Consider the following 20,530-nt stretch of genomic DNA (forward strand, 5'->3'; position numbering starts at 1 on the left):
AGGAGAGTCCCTTGACTGCGGCGAACCGCCTGCCTTGCCCATGTCGTCGTGTCCGTCCCTGTGTCTCTGGGGGGGGGGGGGGGCACGTGTGGAGGTTGATGCAGCAGTGTAGGGTGCCACTTCCTCTTTTTCGCTGGAGGTTGGTCAGGGGCCAGCGGTGTCGTCGGCATCCGTTTCGGAATCTCCAACACCAGGGTGTGCAGGGTCGAAAAGAATGTCCAGCAATACATCCCTCGGTGGGGTCAGGCGATAGGCCTACTGGGTCCCGTGCCATCACCAGGTCCGTCATCACCACCTCCATCGTCGTCCCCATCAGGATTTTTGCTGTCGTCATCTTCCAAGTCCTCCTAGATCGTGTGGACAGATGCCTAGTCCTCCTAGTCTTAGGAAGAAATATTTGTGCCCTGGAGTACGGTTGAGGCCTTCTGCCGCCCCTTCTTTTTTTGCATCCCGTGGAGGCTGGTTCGGGCTCAGAGATGGCATCCTCTTCTCCAGTGTCCTCTCCACTGGCTTGGCCGATGCCTTCCGTCTCGGGGGCATGGTTACTCTAGGAACTGCTGGGGCTACCTTGCCTGGGTCAGCTCCCTTGGCCTTCGAGAACCAGGCCGCCACCAACTGGATCGTCGACAACAACTTCCCCTGGGCCGCCTGGGCCTTCTGGGGAAGATTGGTTGTCTTTTCCTGCGCCTTCGTCTTCTCAGGCTTTTCCTGCAGCTTTGCCGATTTCCTCTTCAAGGAGGAGCTGGAGTGATGGCTGGAGATGGAAGCAGATGGTGAAGATGAGTGTGCCCTGCCCGTCGCGGGACCCGCTTGCGTGGCACCCCCGACAGAAACGGACTTGCAGTGCTGGGCCTTGTCTTGGGCGCCCACGGATGGAGTGCCCTCAAAGGACTTAGAAGCACGCTCTTCAGACTGGCCAGTCCTAGGTGAGACATGCCCCCGTTTCCCGCACGGGGCAGAGGCCTTCGCACTGAGCCATGCCGCAAGCCTACTGTGACGATCCTTCATGGTTCATTTGGAGTATCTGAGCCAGATTTCGCAATCTGCTTCCCTGTGATCCGGATGGGGACAGTAGAGGCACTGGAAGTGTTTGTTCTCTACAAACACAATCCTCAGTCCGCAGCTGGAGCAGAGCTTGAAAAGGGAGCTTTCTCCTCCGACATGGTTCAGAGTGCGGAGTAGGGCCGATGACCTTCTGGACTCTTCGATGAAACTTCAACAATTCTTGCCCTTGATGGGCGTTGAAATTCACTGCCAAACTGATCCCCACTTTTCAGCCGATGTAGAGAAAGAGCCCACATGAATTGTTTGAAAAAAATCTAACTTTTTACTGAAAAAGCGCGAAAAACAATAGATCAGCTCAAAGAACAAAACACGAGGACTCCCAACACTTGAACGTGCGGTAGGTAAAAATCTGAAGATGGCTGCCAGAGGAGGGGTTTAGGGAGAGAGCAGTCATTGGATGTGGGCAGTATGACCCAGAGCTCAGCGATTGGTTTAGAGGAGAAATACAGTTTGTAAGTGAAAGTGAAACTGTTTTTTCTTTTACCGAGGATTCCTGGCCGGACGACGGGGAATATTCATGAACATTTGAATCCATGCCTGACCCCATCCTGGAGAATAGCGTCACCCACAGAATGGGAAGCTCACCGGCGGTCATCTTGAAAGACACAATCCACAGGTGCAAAACATGTCACAGGCAACAAAGGCACATGTCCCTGACGTCTGCTCCAGGAAACAAACGTTCCCTGAGGCAGAACTTACAGCACTGGCGGACAGAGTTGTGAAGTACGCTGATGAGCTGTTTGGGGCTGGACACTGCAAAAGCAGTCAAAAGCGAAAGACTGCCATATGGCGGGAGGTTCTGGACAGCGTGACAGCCATTGGGACTGTCCCCTGCACAATTAGGGACGGCCACAAGCGCTGGGGCGATCTGCGTCTAGTGGTGTGCAAAATCCTTGCCACCCACAGGAGGGGCAAGGACAGTGGCACCCCTCACCCTCATGCCCTGGGAGCAAAGGGGCAGCTCTATCCAGGGGTTGGGATGGAAGAAGCAGGAGCAGGACCCAAGATGAAGGTGGCAAGTACAAAACCCCCTATGTAAATGCTAATCCTGTGTCCAAATACATGCATACCCTGGCGGAGAGTCCAACACATGTCAGACAAAGCAAATGGCCTGATCAAAGACACATCCAAGGGTAAGCGGGTAGAAGCAGCCATACAAAAGCACTGTTGCCAATATGTACAGTCCCAAACGTGTGCCAAGGGAGCATAGGACATGAATTGTAGGCCCACTGCACACACAACAGGCCACCCTGGCATGCCAACATGCAATGTGCACTCCCACCACCCACATGTAGATGCACACATCAAAGCCAACAGACCAGAGAATCCTCATGACAAGGGCAGCACACACACAATGTGGCATGATTGTTATGCAGACCCGCAGACAAGACACCCAGAATAATACCAGCATTCTCATCTCTTCCTAACAGGCACACAGTCCTCCGACAAGATGCCCCAAGGAGCGTCATCATGCCGAAGAGCTACAGGCAGACCTGCAAAGCCAATCAGGCACAGGCAGCCCATTTCCACCCACGGTTGCAACCACCACACCTGTAGTTAAAAGAGCTATTGAACATCTCATTCACATTATACACATGTATCTACAAGATATACATTTTTTTAAAACATCATTAAAACAAATAGTATTACACACCTGAATTAAAATTTCATCGGTCAAAATGAATTACTTTAATTCAAATGAAAATATGTATATGATAGTTGTGTGATAATACCTGAAAGTATAATTGTTACATTACATCTAAAGGCCTACAAAATAATTGTACTTTGTTGTATATCTTTTGTCTAACTGGAATTATATAAGCACTCTCATAGCAGACCTAAACCATTCACAGGCCCCTCCTGAATCGAAGCCTTCCTGTTCCGCTACTCTACCTTGACTGGGTTTGGCTAGACATCAGAGTCTTTGCTATTCACCATGATAGGTTTGCATCTCAAAACAGGGTTATTTAGGAAAAACCACCTTAACAGAAAAGTAGAGCTTGTCTGTGAGATTCTTCTTCTGCCACCTTTGGGGAAATCTTAACAATGATTCTGAGTGTCCCCGGCAACCAGAGTCCCAGAACCTGTCCCCAAGGATGTCTTAAATGTGACCTCCTCGGAGATCACACTATCACATGCACCTTTCAAACATTTGGCGGCCTTCCAATCAGGAAAGGCCAAACTCAAACTTGTTTCGCGGGAACATACAAAGGAATATTGATTGTGCTATCAAGCAAATCTTCTTCCTGCCCAAACTGGATTCCATTACAAAAAAGTGGCCTTTGTGAGCTCCGAGTCAGAGCTAATAGGCAAAACAGCCTGTATGACTGTTCCCACTACGAAACAAAAAATAAGACAGGTTACAGGGGTTTGAAAACATTATGTAAAGATTTTATGCATGTTCAAGGAGCAAGTGGCTACCAAAGCAGTAACAGGTCAATGAGTTTCAGCCTCCAGTAAGAATATGGACAAAGTCTCACAAAATGGAAAAGAGACCAGGAGACCAAAAGATATCAAAAATGCAAGGGTACCAACAAAGTCAGTCAAAAGGGGTAAACATGAGATTTATCATCCAAAATTTCTTTCATGCATAACTTTACATAAAAAGTATATTTTCACTAGTATGCTCTGTAGAATACCCCTCAACCTTCCTGAGTGAAGATGTGACTGCTCTGCAAGCTTCCATGGTGAACGTCAACAATAACCCAAGGGAAACGATTCCTACCGGTTGGTGGTCCTAAACCCTCACCAGAGGAGAGGACCTTCATAACGTAATCCAGTGACTTGGAGCCGTCATAGTAAAGCTATTTGTCTGCCAAGACAAAGATAAGAGTTGTCATTGCGAATGATAATGAGGAAATGACATTTACCTCCTCTTCCTGGGACCTTTTCTTATGGGCCATTTTATACAGTTTGTGTAATTTCCTGGCATCAAATTCAGTGAACTTGGAAACAAAAATCCACAGGTTTCTGAAAAAAGAGATAACAGAAATTTAGCAGGCAACAAACACAGTTTTCCTTTCTTCCTTTGAGAAGGCAATCCTTTTATAAACAATAGTTCCTCTACAACATTTTTTGAAGTTATTACTAGTGAGAACATGTACACTTCAATGAAACATTTTATTCATAGATTTATGTATCATAAATGTCTCAAAGTTAAACACTGGGTGATATTTATTAGATTTATTACCTGAGATAATGCATGATTAACATTTTACACATTCCCTATGCTCATTTAGAGGTTTGTGTTGCGAAATGTGCACTAGGGTTAAGGAAGATTCGGAAATGTCCTTAGTTTTATTTGAGGCTGTTAGGCAAAGTTTGTATGCAGTACCATCTGGGAACACTACAAACAACTCTGACTACAAGTATAGGAAACTCAACCTTTGGAATAAGCTTGTACTACACAGTTTTGGTAGAGTGTTGAGCAGCCAGGCTTATCTCAAGAGGGGTCAATGTGAGCTGTAGGGGAGTTGCACAGAGAATCACAGTGACAAGTATTCAAATAAACTCACACACAAGGTTTCTTGAATAAACAATTATTAATTTATCAGTCAGTTAGAATAAGCCTTCTTCGGAAGGGAGCAATATAACAGTAACAAACAAATATACTTCAATACTGAACACTCTTAATTTCTAAATCAGTAAAGACCCTTTTGGGATGGCCTTCTGTTACGCTCACCTGGTTCCCACGGGGGCGTCGACCGGAACTGGGCCGCTGTTGTTTCCACCAGCGTGACGTGTAGCGCCGAGATGACTGACTGGACTGGCCCGCTCAGCCTAGTTTGTCTGGCTCGCAGGAATATTCTTCTGCAAAGGAGAAGAGGAATTAACCACCCGTGGAATTGAGTGTCAACCCACCTTCCCCACTCCCGTTGTCTTCCCACAGATCACTCTTGATGTCCCCTCCTTAGTCTCACCTGATGGTTTGGAAGGATGAGCTCTCCATCCTGCGTCGACTGCAGGGGCGCGTTGATGACCAGTTACTTCACTGGCGTAGAGGAATTGGTGAGTTCCAGTATTGACTCTAAAGTCCAATTGTTCATAAGAGTTCAAACGTCTGATCTTCACTCTGTCCGATTCCTTGCAGGTTGTCGATTAATCCACTCGAAGATTTCCAAATGGCAATTGGTAAGATTCAGGTAAGTCTATTGTGGTTTTCCCCTTTGGACCCGGGGTACGGCGATGAAGCGGAGTTGACTGCGCCGACCCGAGATGAGGTGAGTACCCCCGTGGTAAATCAGGTAAGTCCTTGGGGGTAGCTTGTATAGCCTTAGAGAGTCCCCTTGCTCACCTTGCTGTCTTTGTCTCCTTAGGTGTCGGAGGGCGGCCGCGAGATGGAGAGAGCACGATGGAATGCTGAAGTACCGCCAAGCTGGTGAGTTCAGCGCGGCGCCGTAGGAATGCGAAGCGATGCTTCAAAGACTTCTGTCTTTCAGCTCCGTGGCGAAATGGATCAGAATTCAGGTAAGGATTAAAGTTAAAACTCCTGTTCTAACCTTTATCCTTCTTTTCTTCTTGTTTCAGGAGTCCCAGGACTGAAGCGGGCGTGGCTGAAGACTGGAGCTGCTGAAAACACGGTGAGCGTTACGCTGCAGCAAGCAGAATAACGCGAAGCACGTGTGGCTGTCCGGGCGTGGTTTAAATAGCCTTGGAAGAAGATCCAGGTAAGTATTCTTCCACAGCCCCACCTAAGTAACAAAATAGTCCCTTCAGTAAAATAGTCCCTCCTAAGCCTCATTTGGCTTGAGTCTTCATGCAGCATGGTCTGCCTCAGGTGAGTATGCAGCATGGTCTGCTTCAGGTAAGTTATTAATAATGAGCCTGGCGCCAGGACTGACTTTATCTTTATGAGCCTGGCGCCATAGGTGCCAGGACTGCACCCAAACAGCCCCTAACTGGGGCTTTTGGGCATGCTCCAAGTGGCATGATGCCTGCTTCCGGGGCTGCTGGGCCTGGTCTGGTCTTCTGGGGGCAGGCATCATGACAGCACTCCCCCTCAAGGCCCCTCCTAAAGTCGTTCTCCCCCTTGGCTGTGGTTTGTCTGGAAATTCCCGATGGAACCTCTTCACTAAACGAGGTGCATGCACGTGGTCACTAGGTTCCCAAGACCTTTCCTGCGGACCATAACCTTTCCAGTCAATTAGGTAAAAGAGTTTTGATCTCACTCTTTTTGAGTCCAAAATATTCTTGACTTCGAACTCGGGCTCCCCGTCTATGAGGATAGGTTCCGGTGGAGTGGTTAGCCTAGTTCCTGGTTGCACTGGCTTCAAAAGAGACACGTGGAAGACGGGATGGATTCGTATATGAGCAGGTAGGTCCAACTTGACGGCCACTGGGTTAATAATTGCCTTGACAGAAAAAGGTCCCAAATACCTGGCGTTAAAGGTCCGAGTCCCCTTGAGTGGTAAGTGCTTAGTGGCTAACCATACTTGGTCCCCTATTTGGTATTGAGGAGCTTCACTTCTGTGCTGATCCGCATCCTTTTTGTATTTTTCCTTAGCCTTTTGCAAATGGATGGTTGCTTCTTTAAAGGCTTGTGTAATAACAGCGTGGAGATGGTCCACTGCGGGCATCTCTAAATGCTGGGGTGAGTCCAAATCCGAGGTTCGAGGATGGTGCCCATAAATGGTAAAAAAAGGACTTTGTGCAGTTCCTGAGTGTACAGAATTATTGTACGCATACTCTGCGATCCACAGAATGTCTTTTCAATTCCCCTCAGACTGATGTAGCATACAACGGAGGTACTGTTCAAGAGTCTGGTTGGTCCTCTCCGTTTGACCGTCGGTCTGAGGGTGGTGACTGGTCGAAAGCCTAACATCAATTTTTGCCAGTTGGCAGCATTTCCTCCAAAAATGTGAAATGAATTGACTGCCCCGATCTGAAATTAACACTGAAGGAAAGCCATGCAGGCGGACAACATTTTCAAGGAATTCCTTGGCCAGGATTGAAGCTGAAGGTATCCCTTTTAAAGGAATGAAGTGGGCCATTTTAGAAAAAAGATCTACAATAACTAGAATGGTATTGTAACCTTGGTACGGGGGTAAATCCGTGATAAAGTCTAATGACAAGGTATGCCAAGGGGTAGGTGGTATGTCTAATGTTTGCAATAATCCAGCAGGTTTTTTCTTTTGCCCTTTATTTTGTGCGCAAATGCCACAAGACATGACAAATGACTTGACATCCTTTCGCCAGGTGGGCCACCAAAATTGCTTCCTAATTTTAGGTTCGGTTTTTGCAATACCCGGATGCCCTTCTATTAAGGTGTCATGGTAATGGGAAATGACAAGTTCCTGTAGTTCTTTTTGCGGTAAAAATAGCCGGCCTTGGTAATAAGGTAAATCATCGATGACAGAGTACTCTGGACCTTTCTTTGCCCAGTCCTGTAGGGCAACGGAATCAAAGAGTTGGTGGATCTTGTTTTGAATGTCCTCCAGTGTCTGTATGGATGTCAGGCCAAGGAATCTCTGTTCCGGAATTATGGGTACGGGTTCTAAAGTTATTTCTGCTTCTCCCATTCCAATCCGGGACAAGGCGTCTGCTTTACCATTCTTACAACCTGGTCGATAGGTTATTACAAAATCAAACTCGGCGAAGAACAATGCCCAACGGAGTTGGCGCGAAGATTGGGCTTTGGCTGTCTTTAGGTATTGTAAGTTGCGGTGATCGGTGATGACCGTGATGGTATGTCTGGCACCCAGTAGATAGTGCCGCCAAGCCTTGAAGGCGGACTTGATGGCCAGCAGCTCCTTGTCGGTTATGGCATAGTTTAATTCGGGGGCTGAAAATGTTCTTGACCAAAACGCCACTGGGTGAAGCTGGTTAGTTTCGGGATCTTTTTGGGAAAGAACTGCTGCCATGGCTGAACTGGATGCATCTGTTTCCACTATGTAGGGAAGCTCGGGCGCGGGTGTCTTAATATGGGAGCAGATGTGAATTTAGCTTTTAACTCTTGGAAGGCGTTCTCGGCTTCCTCTGTCCACACAAAGCGTTTGTTTTTTCGCAATAGAGTCGTAATGGGATGTACAATGTGCGAGAAGTCTGGGATAAACCTGCGGTAGAAATTGGCAAAGCCAAGCATGCTTTGAACTCCTTTGATTGAACTTGGCGAATGCCAATTAAGAATGGCATCCACTTTTCGTGTATCCATCCGGATTCCTCTCGGGGTCAGAATAAATCCAAGGAATTCCACTTCCGTAGTGTGGAAGATGCACTTTTCCAGTTTAGCATATAATTTATGCTGGCGTAACTTCTCTAGGACTGCTCGGACGTGTTTTACATGCTCAGATTCTGATAAAGAGTATACTAAGATGTTGTCGATGTACACGACCACACAAACGTCGATAAGCTCTCGGAGGACATCGTTCATGAAGAACTGGAAGGCTGCTGGTGCATTGCATAGTCCGAAGGGCATCACCTGGTACTCAAATAGTCCGTACTTGGTGCGAAAAGCAGTCTTCCATTCGTCACCCTCTTTGACACGTACCAGATGATATGCCCCCCGAAGGTCTAGTTTCGTGTATATACAAGCGTCCTTCACCTGGTCTAGTAGTTCTGGGATCAAAGGCAGTGGGTATCGATTCTTGATGGTTATCTGATTCAGTGCGCGGTAGTCTATACATGTTCTAAGGTTGCCTTCCTTTTTCGGTACGAAGAACAAAGCTGAAGATGCAGGGGACTTGGACGGGCGAATGAAGCCATTAGCAAGGTACTGGTCTAGGTACTGGCGCAAATGGAGATTTTCGGGTTCCGTAAGGGCATAGATTCTGCTGCAAGGTGGTTGTGCTCCAGGTAAAAGATCTATTTGACAATCACACGATCTGTGAGGTGGTAAGGTGTTTGCCTGTTCCTTTTGGAAGACATCCTGAAAGTCTTGGTATTCAACAGGTAATTGTATGGCTACTGGAATTACTGGGGCCAGGACTGAGTTTTGAGTTTTCCTTGGGTAGCAGGTGTGAGCACATTCTGGGAAGGTTAGTCTCTTCTCTCGCCAATCAATACAGGGATTATGTTTTTCCAACCAAGGTATCCCCAGTATCAGCTGAAACTGTGGGGCCTTGATTAAGTCAAACACATAGCCTCTTGATGCCCATCTTGACTCAGCAATGTCATCTCTGCAGTGGAATGAGTTACGGGTCCAGAGGCAATTTCCGTTCCATCTACAGTGGTGACAACATCGGCCATGGTCTTGCGGGTGAGAGATAGATTCATCCTGCTAGCCAATTCCCAGTCCAAGTAATTTCCTATGGCTCCACTGTTTACGTACGCCTTTACCGCGTGCATGCGTGATGGCTGATCTGGATCTACAAGGACCATGGGTATGGTGAAATGCAAGGTCAGAGTGTCCTTCTTTAAGCTCGGCAAGCGGACCTCTACGCTTGCCGGGCGTGGTCGTTTCCCGAGTCAGATTTCACATGGTTTTCGTCCTATAACTTTCTTGGGTGGTTTTACAGGGCAGTTCCGAAGAAAATGACCAGTAGTTCCGCAATATAAACATAATTGCAGTTGCCGTCTTCCATCTCTTTCCTTCTGGGTTAAGGGTCCTTTAACCCCCCCGATTTGCATAGGTTCTGAGACATCTACTCCCTTGGAGCTTACGTGGGTTTAACCAACACCCTGTTCTCAAACTTGGTTCGGTCAGCCTTCCTGGTTTGAAGTCTGTGATCGAGCTGGACCGCTAGATCTATATATTCAGCGCAGTCTTGAGGCGAGTTCACGATTTGGGCCAAAACATCTTTGAGTTCTCCCCGAAGTCCTCGATGGAATAATGTGATTCGCTTGGCTTCAGGCCATTCGGTTTCCACTACTAATCTATTGAAAGTTGCAATGTAAGATAAAAGATCCTGGTTACCTTGACGTAGGGATAAAAGTTTGTTGTCCAAAGCCTGTCCTCGGGAGTGTCGGGCGAATAGTCTTTCCATGCTTGTTCGAAAACCTTGGAAATCTCGAAGAATCGGGTCATCCTGGTTAACTAGTGGAATGGACCAATCCGTCGCACTGCCGCTGAGATATGACAGTATACAGGCTACCTTGGCCTGATCGTTTGGGAAAGCTCCAGGTCTACATAAAAAGTGCAAGCGGGATTGATTCATGAATGTTGCAAACCCTTTTGGGTCTCCTGCAAAGCGTTCAGGCGGAGCCAAAGGAACGGCTCCAGGATGGTACAGGAGCTGGACTTGCCCCAAGTCCTGGTAGAGGTGTTTGTCCAGCCTGGCTCTGTAATAGTTGTCTGGCCAACTCATCAGTTTGTTCTTTTGACACGATCAGTTCCCTCCTGAGGGCACTGGTTTCTTGGCGGGCGGAATGCACTTCGGCCCTTAATTCCCCTAATAATTGGGCCAACTGATCAGTTTCCGAGGTCTCCATGACGCCCAGGTGGGTATTTGTGGGTAGGCTTTGCGTTCTGTTACGCTCACCTGGTTCCCACGGGGGCGTCGACCGAAACTGGGCCGCTGTTGTTTCCACCAGCGTGACGTGTAGCGCCGAGATGACTGACTGGAGTGGCCCGCTCAGCCTAGTTTGTCTGGCTCGCAGGAATAGTCTTCTGCAAAGGAGAAGAGGAATTAACCACCCGTGGAATTGAGTGTCAACCCACCGTCCCCACTCCCGTTGTCTTCCCACAGATCACTCTTGATGTCCCCTCCTTAGTCTCACATGATGGTTCGGAAGGATGAGCTCACCATCCTGCGTCGACCGCAGGGGCGCGTTGATGACCAGTTACTTCACTGGCGTAGAGGAATTGGTGAGTTCCAGTATTGACTCTAAAGTGCAATTGTTCATAGGAGTTCAAATGTCTGATCTTCACTCTGTCCGATTCCTTGCAGGTTGCTGATTAATCCACTCGAAGATTACCAAATGGCAATTGGTAAGATTCAGGTAAGTCTATTGTGGTTTTCCCCTTAGGGGCCGGGGTACGGCGATGAAGCAGAGTTGACTGCGCCGACCCGAGATGAGGTGAGTACCGTGGTAAATCAGGTAAGTCCTTGGGGGTAGCTTGTATAGCCTTAGAGAGTCCCCTTGCTCTCTTTGTCTCCTTAGGTGTCGGAGGGCGGCCGCGAGATGGAGAGAGCGTGATGGAATGCTGAAGTACCGCCAAGCTGGTGAGTTCAGCGCGGCGCCGTAGGAATGCGAAGCGATGCTTCAAAGACTTCTGTCTTTCAGCTCCGTGGCGAAATGGATCAGAATTCAGGTAAGGATTAAAGTTAAAACTCCTGTTCTAATCTTTATCCTTCTTTTCTTCTTGTTTCAGGAGTCCCAGGACTGAAGCGGGCGTGGCTGAAGACTGGAGCTGCTGAAAACACGGTAAGCGTTACGCTGCAGCAAGCAGAATAACGCGAAGCACGTGTGGCTGTCCGGGCGTGGTTTAAATAGCCTTGGAAGAAGATCCAGGTAAGTTTTTTTCCACAGCCCCACCCAAGTAACAAAATAGTCCCTTCAGTAAAATAGTCTCTCCTAAGCCTCATTTGGCTTGAGTCTTCATGCAGCATGGTCTGCCTCAGGTGAGTATGCAGCATGGTCTGCTTCAGGTAAGTTATCAATAATGAGCCTGGCGCCAGGACTGACTATCTTTATGAGCCTGGCGCCATAGGCGCCAGGACTGCACCCAAACAGCCCCTAACTGGGGCTTTTGGTAATGCTCCAAGTGGCATGATGCCTGATTCCGGGGCTGCTGGGCCTGGTCTGGTCTTCCGGGGGCAGGCATCATGACACCTACAGACACAACCTACACCTTCAGGTGACTTCAATAGCTAGGTTGCTTGGGACATTAATATCTTACTGTTGGCATTTAGAATACTTTTACAAGTTGGTAAAAGGAAAAGGTTATTAGAACAACAAGAGACCACAAATATTATTAAGCAGGTTAATACTTGTGGATCCACTAAGCAGAGTCATTCAGTATAATAGGCTAGGCCAAAGTCAATGGGCAAATGTCTTATATAGAATGAAGCACTTCTGGTAGAAAAGTCTTTGCACGATGTCTTAGAAGTCTTTGAAGAAAAGAAGAATCAAATGTAGGGCTACAAGCTGTTTAGACTTGTGAGATGTAGAAGATGCAAGCAACTCTACAATGAGAGGTAGGTTCTCTCAGACTTTACAGTACCTTTGTATGATGAGAAAGTGCAGCAGATGACACCTGTTCCTGTGCAGGTCTGCAGATCTTGCTGTTCCTGAGCCTCAGTCGTGGGGACAAGAGGGAGAACTTCTGGGGACTCTTGCTCTGCAATGGGACGGTCACCGCTCACAACCAGCAATTTTTCCAACAAGTGCCACTTCGGTGTGGCGGCTCCTCTGGACTAACGCAAATAGCAACATCGCGGTTTCTGGCTGTCGAGATGGACTTTCCTCGCTTCTGGGGTCCCACACTCTGTTGAGAGGGCTCAGGTCCGGTCAGTCCTGCTTCCTGGGAGTCCAGTGGATCTTCCTGGAGCTCTTGGTCAACTTAAAAGCAATGCACACAATCTGGTGTTCCTCTTCCTGGCTATTCAGTTTCCAGCAGCACTCTGTGGAAATTCAACCAGCTCTGAGACATATGTCCAGGTGGCTTACTTTGGAGTTGATTGGTCCCACCAACTCAAGGGGAGAAGTCGTCCCTGCAGAGGCTTCTCTGTCGATACGAATTTGGAGTTTCAGCACAGCAGCAGGGATTCACTCGGCAAACCAACGGTCCAGGAGTTGCAGCAGGACTCCTCTTCAAGTTCTTATTCGGTTACTTCATCCAGTGGTCGACTCTGCCTTCCAAACCAATTGCCTTGCCTTTTATTCACTTCTCTCCCATTCATTCCAGCCCAGCTGTCAGTCAACCCAGCAGGGTGGCTGTCCTTGCCGGACAGTCAGCCGGTAAATCACCACAGAGTGCATTTGGGTCTCCTAGGAGACTAAGCACAGAGTGTTTCGGGCACCTCCCTCACTTCCTGCCCACCCCAGAGACCCTGGAGCCAGAGGTGGGCTTCACTCGTGAATCCCGCCAAAGGCAAAGCGAACAGTGGGATCAAATCTGGTTTGGCGCAGAGTAAATCTCAAGAAGGGCCTTTCCACAAAGAAATGGCGCAAAAAGAAGACCAGGGACATTTTGACAAAATGGGCATCCATGGGTGCTTTACCAAGGCTGCAATTGCAGCCCGCGGTAAAAACACCCAATGGTAGGAAAAACTACTGCCACCAGCCATTCAGTGAGAAAAGGGTAGCATAAAATTGTTACATGAGAAGCTAGACAAAGGGGATACTATGTACCCCTCCAGCACCCTATTGTAAGATAGTGTGTGCTGGGTCTAGAAAGTTTTAAGTGCAAGTAAAGTCAATTTCACTTTACTGCTCTGGGAAACAGTAGTTTATCCCAGAGAAGGTATTTAAACCTGTGGGAAATATAAAAGACTTCCCTGGGCCACTGCACTGAAGGTACTGTGTGACACAATGTAAAAGATGAGGCCTATGGAGTTTTTTGGCTCCATCTCCAAAAGAAACACAAAGCACTGAAATCACATTAAAATACATGAAAGTGGGAAAAAGGGTCTCAATCTCTCCAGGTTTTAGAGTCCTCTTTCCGAACCCTCTCAGAATACAATATTGAGAAGAGGATTGACTGAGTAATGCACAGTACTCACAACAGAGAAAAAGGACTTTGCCGCTCCGCCGGAGAAAACGCAGCAACATGTCATAAAAGGAGGAGAAATCCTCTGGGAGGGAGAAGCCCGGGAGCTTCGAATCAGCTATGCAATGAGAGCAGAGCCAGACAGGGACATACAGCTTCCATGCGTGGAAGAAAGCTAGTGAGTAAAGGCGACACGCAAAAAGCCTGAAGCGAGAAGAGCCGACGGAAAGAAACCTTAGAAAAGTTACTGAGCACTAGGTGGAAGCATGACCGAGAGTCGGTGGACTGCTGAGTCCTACAACAATGCCGAGACTACAGACCTGTTCACAGCACTGAGCCGGCATAGAGGAAGAGAGAAGCAGCAAGGCACCTTCCAACGCCTAATGTATCAAGTTTTATGACCCATTTCCCATTTTTGTGGGGCCCAACTTTATATAATGATCTATAGTAAAACCTGTGCAGATAACCTATTCTATCTATATGAAAACGTCCAAACAAAGGCCACATCGCCCAATCCGCTGTCAAGTCCTTGGGTTTCTTTGTGGGGGAACAGGTTGCTACAGCCTTAAAATGAAAAGATGTAAGCTGTGCAACAAACGGCTCCACCCAAAACCAAGAGAAAGCTTTGTGCGTTTTTATGACCAAGGGACAGAGTATTTGCAGGACACATTTCGTACCTACCTGCTGACACGACCGCTCTGCTCTCAAGATGCCTGCCTTCTTCTTGTGTCTCGCTATTGTTTGGCGAATGTGGGCGGCCGCTCTTTTTCAATTGTGGCAGCTAAGCTATGGAATTCAATTCCATTCACCCTTCAAGCCAAGAAAGACCATCTGGCTTTTCGTTGTGCCTTAAAAACCTATTTTTTAGGCTGCCCCCTGCCCCTATTGTATTCCCCAGTGCCAAGATGCCCTCAGCGTATGCACGCTTTATGAAAATAGATAACATAGGGCTAACAGGATACTTTCAGAGATTTATACAAAGCTATTCCTCCACAGCAGCAAGACTCACTGACATGCTTAAGAATGCACAACCCCAGGAATTGATGTAGGTATAAGATCAAAGCAGTTTTTATGGTCTAAAGAACATCTTGTGTAATGAACCAGTCCCAACAGCTGCAGGCTTCAGCCGAGAATTTATTTTTACAGAATGATGTGTCCAAGACAGGTCTTGGAGCAGTATTATCGCAGGAGTACGATGTCATAGAACATCCCGTACTCTGCACAAGTAGAAAACTCTTTCAGAGGGAAGGGAACAAAAATACACCAACGTAGAGCTGGAGGCCCTAGCCATCAATTGGGCAGTAACCCATCTGAAATATTACCTCACAGGAAAAAAGTTTGGGCTGGTCACCGGCCACTCTCCCTTCACATGGATGAGCTTGAGAAAAGACAGGAATGCCCGAATTATGAGGTGGTTCCTAGACCTTCAGCCATTCTTTTTCACTGTGGAACACTGGTAGCAGCAAGAGCAAGGAAATCCGCACATCCTCAGCCGATTTCCCATGTCTGAACAAGGGGAAGCTAGCGCACAAAGGGAAAGGGTAGCGATGGATCGGGGGATTCAGTCACTTCTCCCCAGGGGGGGAAGCCTTTTCCTGCGAGTCTAGGAGGCGAGCCGGCTAGACGATACCCTCCCCAGTGGGTAGAAGCAAGCAGGACCTCTCCAGAAGAGACTTCCCCTTGGGGACGAGGACTCCTGTTTCATAGAGAAACTCCCTAAGTTACTCACCTACAACCTACCACCAACGACATCTATCCACAGAGGACATGAATGACAACTTAATGTTTGTTACTGTGGTGTAGAAACCTTAAATCAATATGAAGAGGAATATGAATGCAATAGTGAGAAGAAGATTGTCTGAGTAATGCAGAGCAAAAAGGACTGATGCTGCACAGGGGAAGACCCAGTAACACGTTGTTAGGTTGTTTTTTTCTAAAGCCCACCCAAAGGACTTTATAAGGCTCTCTACTTGGCAATACAGAGCTCCAACTTCTAGTATTCGTCTGCACTACTCTATGTAGAGGTAGCTATGGCAGAGCAGTCAGGATTATTTTAGGAGGGAGAGAGGGTTGTAGATCTTGTAGCATACATATGTCTCTAAGAAACACTTGCATACAGAGATACATAAAAATAATGGAAAATATATATATATATATATATATATATATATGGGATACATTACTCACCGTAATCGTATTTCTGATGCTTGTATCTGCTTAGATTCACATGCTGTGCATAGGCCGACATCTAGTGGAAGCTGCAGAGTATTACAGTTTGTTTTTCGAAACTCGAAAATGGGCGTCGACACAGGGCGTGCCAGTAATACTATCCCTAGTGTGACGTCCACTGTACCCAAGATCCCTCATGCGTCTAGGATCCTCAGATTGTATTTTGTCTGACATGAGGTAGCATGAGGAGTAGCGTGAGTACAGATAATCCAAGCAGATAGATAGAAAGGTAAGACTACAAGCAACCATGCGCCTTCTCTCAGAGGGGAGGAAGGGTGGGTCGCATGTGAATCTAAGCAGATACAAGCATCAGAAATACGATTACGGTGAGTAATGTATCCCTTCTGAGACTTGTGGAATCTGCTTAGATCACATGCTGTGCATAGATTAGCAAGCAGTACCTGAAGAAGGAGGTGGGATGTGAGAAGGGTCATGAGCAATTAAGTGTCTTAGAACCGCTTGTCCCACTTGTGTATCTGCCTTGGAATGGGTGTCAATGCAGTAATGGTGAGTAAAAGTGTGAATAGAGCTCCAAGTAGCTGCTTTGCAAATGGTGTCAAGGGGTACATTTGCAATGGAAGCCAGAGTGGCCCCAATGCCTCTAGTAGAGTGGGCTCTTGGTGTGAAAGGCAGAGTCTTTTCAGAGAGTGAGTAACACAGCTGGATACAGTTAATAATCCACTTCGAGATGGCACCTTTAGAGACGCGATCCCCCTCTATGCCTGTAGCTACGGAGACAAACAGCTGATCTGTTTTCCTTAGCGGTCTGGTTTTATTTACATAGTAGAGGACCGCCCTACGCACATCTAGGGTGTGTAGTTTCACCTCAGCCGAGCTTAGAGGGTCCTGGAAGAAAGCCGGAAGCTCGATGGACTGGTTTACGTGGAATTTAGATATAAACTTAGGTGAGAACCTAGGGTGTGTGCGTAAAACCAGTTTTTCTTTATGGACAGTAAAGAAGGGATCCTGCACTGACAGAGCCTGAATTTCACTGACCGTTCTTATAGAAGTAATAGCTACTAAGAAGGCCGTTTTATAAGTCAGGTGTTTGAGACTACTTTTATGCATGGGCTCGAAAGGGGGGCCCATAAGCTTAGATAGCACCACATTAAGGTCCCACCCTGGTGGTGGGTTTGAAATAGGAGGGTGAAGTCTCTTTACTCCTTCCATGAAGGCTTTAAGTACTGGTACTTTCCACCACGAGACCTTGTTATGGGAAGTGGTGTATGCCGACAGGGCTGCCAGGTGTACTTTCAGTGAGTTAAAAACCAATCCTGCATCTAGAAGGTGGAGCATGTATGTAACAATAGTGGAAGGAGTGCAATCAACTGGGATAATTTGTCTATTCTGGCACCAGATAACAAATCCCTTCCACTTGTCAAAGTAACAGTGCCTTGTGTTTGGTTTCCTAGATTCCTTTAGGATGTCCATACACCTCTGTGGCAATTTGAGATGTCCAAACTCTATGACCTCAGGAGCCATGCTGCCAGGTTCATTGAGTTGGGTTGTTGATGCACTGTTTGACCTTGGTGCTGGGACAGTAGGTTGTACCAGGCTGGAAGTTTGATGGGCTCGCACACCACCATCCTGCGTAGGTGTGGGAACCACAGTTGTCTTGCCCACATGGGAGCAACTAGGACGAGCGTCATCGACTCTCTGTTCATCTTGTTGACCACCTTCCTGATGAGAGGAGTTGGTGGAAAAGCGTTTGCAAACATCCCTGACCAGTTCATCCACAGGACGTTCCCCTGGGAGTCTGGTTGGGGGAACCTGGATGCAAATCCTGGGCATTGTCTGTTTTCTCTTGTGGCAACCTCTCTGTGTAGAACCCATTCGTGTTCCTCTGGGAGGGAGTCTCTGCTCAGAGTATCCGCTAGGGAATTGAGCTCCCCTGGAACATGTTGTGATGACAGGAAGATGTTCTGTCTGAGTGCCCATATCCAGATTTTCTGGGCAAGCTTGGACAGATTTGGCGAACGAGTCCCTCCTTGCTTGTTCAGGTAGAACATGGCTGTTGTGCTGTCCGTCCGGATTTGCACTGACAGGTTTAGTAGGTGGGGCTCGAACGCTTGAAGCGCTCTGAATACTGCCAGAAGCTCTAGCAGGTTGATGTGGTTCTTGGCGACTGAGGGAGACCAGAGACCCTGAGCTGTGTGGTGGAGATGGTGAGTTCCCCACCCCGTCAGACATGCATCGGTAGTGCATGAATGGCAACTTAATGTTGTCCCCTCTTGTAGCGTAGTCATACGAAACTTTTGGGGCTTGACATACTTGTTGGCAGGCTGTAAATCCAATACTGGGGGCATTGTCAAATCTTTTTTTGGCACAAGGAAGTAAGTTGAATAAATACCCTTGTTTACCTGGTGTCCCGGGACGAGTTCTACCGCGTCCTTTGCTAGCAGAATGGAGATCTCCTCGAGGAGAATCTTCTGATGTTCTAAAGAGTGTACTCTTTGTCGTGGAGGATGTTTCCGGGGACGCTGCAGTAGTTCTATACAGCACCCTGTGGATACTGTTGACAGCACACATCTGTCTGATGTGATCCCTTCCCAAGCCTGGATGAAGTTGGAAATGCGTCCCCTTACTGAGGTTGCGTGAGACGGGACCCTGAACTGAGAGTCACGGCTTTGGTGGAGGCGTGCCGCCTCCTTTACTGGGGCTGCCTCTGCCTTTACCACGTCCTCTCCTATTACCCCCTGCCGTAACCCTGGGTAGACTGTTGGCTGTTGTTGTTCCACTGTGTACCCTGCCCCTGGGAATAGTTAGATCCTCTCTGGGAATTTTGGCCGTGTGGGCGACGAAAATTACTATTCCCTCTCTGGTTAGGGGGTTTATTGGTTAACTGGCCAAGGGACTTGAGTGTCTCGTATTCGTCCTTGGCATTCTTCAGCGCGTCCTTGACCGCCTTACCAAACAACAGATCGGCTTCCACCGGTTTGTCCAACAATGATGCCTGGGTTTCTGCCTTAAAACCAGGCTGCCGTAACCACGCATGTCTCTTGATAACAGTACCTTCTGCTATCAATCTGCCTGCGTTGTCCGTGGCGTCAAAAGTTGCTTTTAAAATGCAACCAGACACGGCTCTACCCTCTGCGGAAATTCGTGCTAACTGGCCCTTTAAGGGTTCTGGTGCAGAGGCTATGAGTGCCGCGACTTCTTCCCACTGATGGCAGTTGTAGCTGGCCAACAGGGTGGTGGAGTTTGCAATCCTTGCCTGATAGGCGGACGTTGAGGGTAGTTTCCTGCCGAAACCATATAGTTTTTTGCTCTCCTTGTCTGGAGGAGCTTCGGACGATGACAAGGGTGTTCCAGCCCTCTTACGAGTGTTAGTGACAACTAGGGAGTCTGGCTTCAGATGTCCTCTTATACAGAGAGGGTCAGACTGAGCTGCCCTGAAAAGTTTTTCAACTCTGGGATTGACTGCTCTGGTGAGGTTCGGGTTCACCAGGGCGGGTCTATTCTTCGCTGAATAGACTTAAGGATAGGGATGGTCTGGGCAACAGGCCTCCTTACTCCCACTAACTCCTCGGCGAAGTCCCTCTCTTCCTGGACACCGTGGGTGTCAATATGGAAATGTTCTGCTGCAGGTGCGAGAACCTCGTTCAGGAGGAGTTGGTTATCGACAGGGGAGTCGGTAACCGGGGCTTCCTTCTCTACCAGGGAATCTACTCTGTAGGTTTCAGGGTCTTCCTCTTCCTCTTCTTGGTCCTCATCATCCCCATAGTAGCCCGTCCCGGTTTGCTCTTCTACCATGCCAAAATCTTGGTCCTCACCAAAGGAAGTCTCTCCTTGATACAGTAAGTATGGCCGTGAGTATGGTTGTACCTCGAAGGGGTCTGTAGACCTCATCGGTGTCTCAAACCGGGGCTTCTTACTCGGGGGGATAGGATCACTAGAGCCTGAGGGTGTAGCCCCTTGTGGATCATATGAAAGGAAATGGTCTGGATTTTTATCGTAAAAGTCTGCCAAAGAAGACATCCTTGACATGACCCCATCTATGTCATCACTCGACCATTTTTTGGAACTGGGAATGACTCTCTCAAGAAAGTTTAGGAGATTTATCTTGAGTAGATTTGCTGGTTTTTGAAATATCAACAGACCTAGTCTTGTCTGTCTGTTTAGGAGGAGTGGAGTGTTTCACAGGTGTGGAAGAGTGCAGAGGCTGCTTCTTCTGCTGTTTTCCCCCCTCCCCGTGAGTGGAAAAGTGTTTTCCCTGTCCCTTTGTGGCTCCGGAGGTTTTCAACGCCTGGCGTCGAGGATCGGGGGTAGAGTCCCTGTCCTTCGAACGTGGGACCGCGCTGATCTTGTCTGCGAGCTCCGACTCCTGGAGCGCGGCCTGGGGGTGGAAGTCGTCTTCTTCCTCCAATGATCGAACTTCTGTTAGCCTAGGGAGCGAGGCACTCTTGGCAAGAGTGGATGATTGCCTGGAGTCATGCGGCGATCTCGATCGAGAACGCCCAGAGGACACCGATTCGGACCGTTCTGTTTGTGCCTCTTTCCGAGAACTCGACGTCGAGTCTCGGTTGGACTTCGTGTGTTTTGTGTGAGTGGTGTGTGAAGCGCCTGTGTCGCCGGGGGTCTTCCCCATAGCCGCCCTGTCGGACGACCTTCCGAGGTCGGGGACCTGTGCTCGGCTGTCTTTCGATG

General features: G+C 48.1%; 1 protein-coding gene across 4 annotated transcripts in view; it reads right to left on the bottom strand.

Annotated features, from left to right (window-relative positions):
• CHD2 (chromodomain helicase DNA binding protein 2) overlaps positions 1-20,530 on the bottom strand; it is a 1,289,637-nt gene that overhangs the window by 111,812 nt on the left and 1,157,295 nt on the right. For all 4 annotated transcript variants that reach the window (XM_069625070.1, XM_069625072.1, XM_069625071.1 and 1 more), the window contains one exon: positions 3,936-4,035. In XM_069625070.1, coding sequence (XP_069481171.1) covers positions 3,936-4,035 — 100 coding nt within the window. The remainder of the gene's footprint in view (positions 1-3,935; positions 4,036-20,530) is intronic.

The sequence above is a fragment of the Ambystoma mexicanum genome, chromosome 11, assembly GCF_040938575.1.
Source record: "Ambystoma mexicanum isolate Mex_15411 chromosome 11, UKY_AmexF1_1, whole genome shotgun sequence".
NCBI lineage: Eukaryota > Metazoa > Chordata > Amphibia > Caudata > Ambystomatidae > Ambystoma > Ambystoma mexicanum.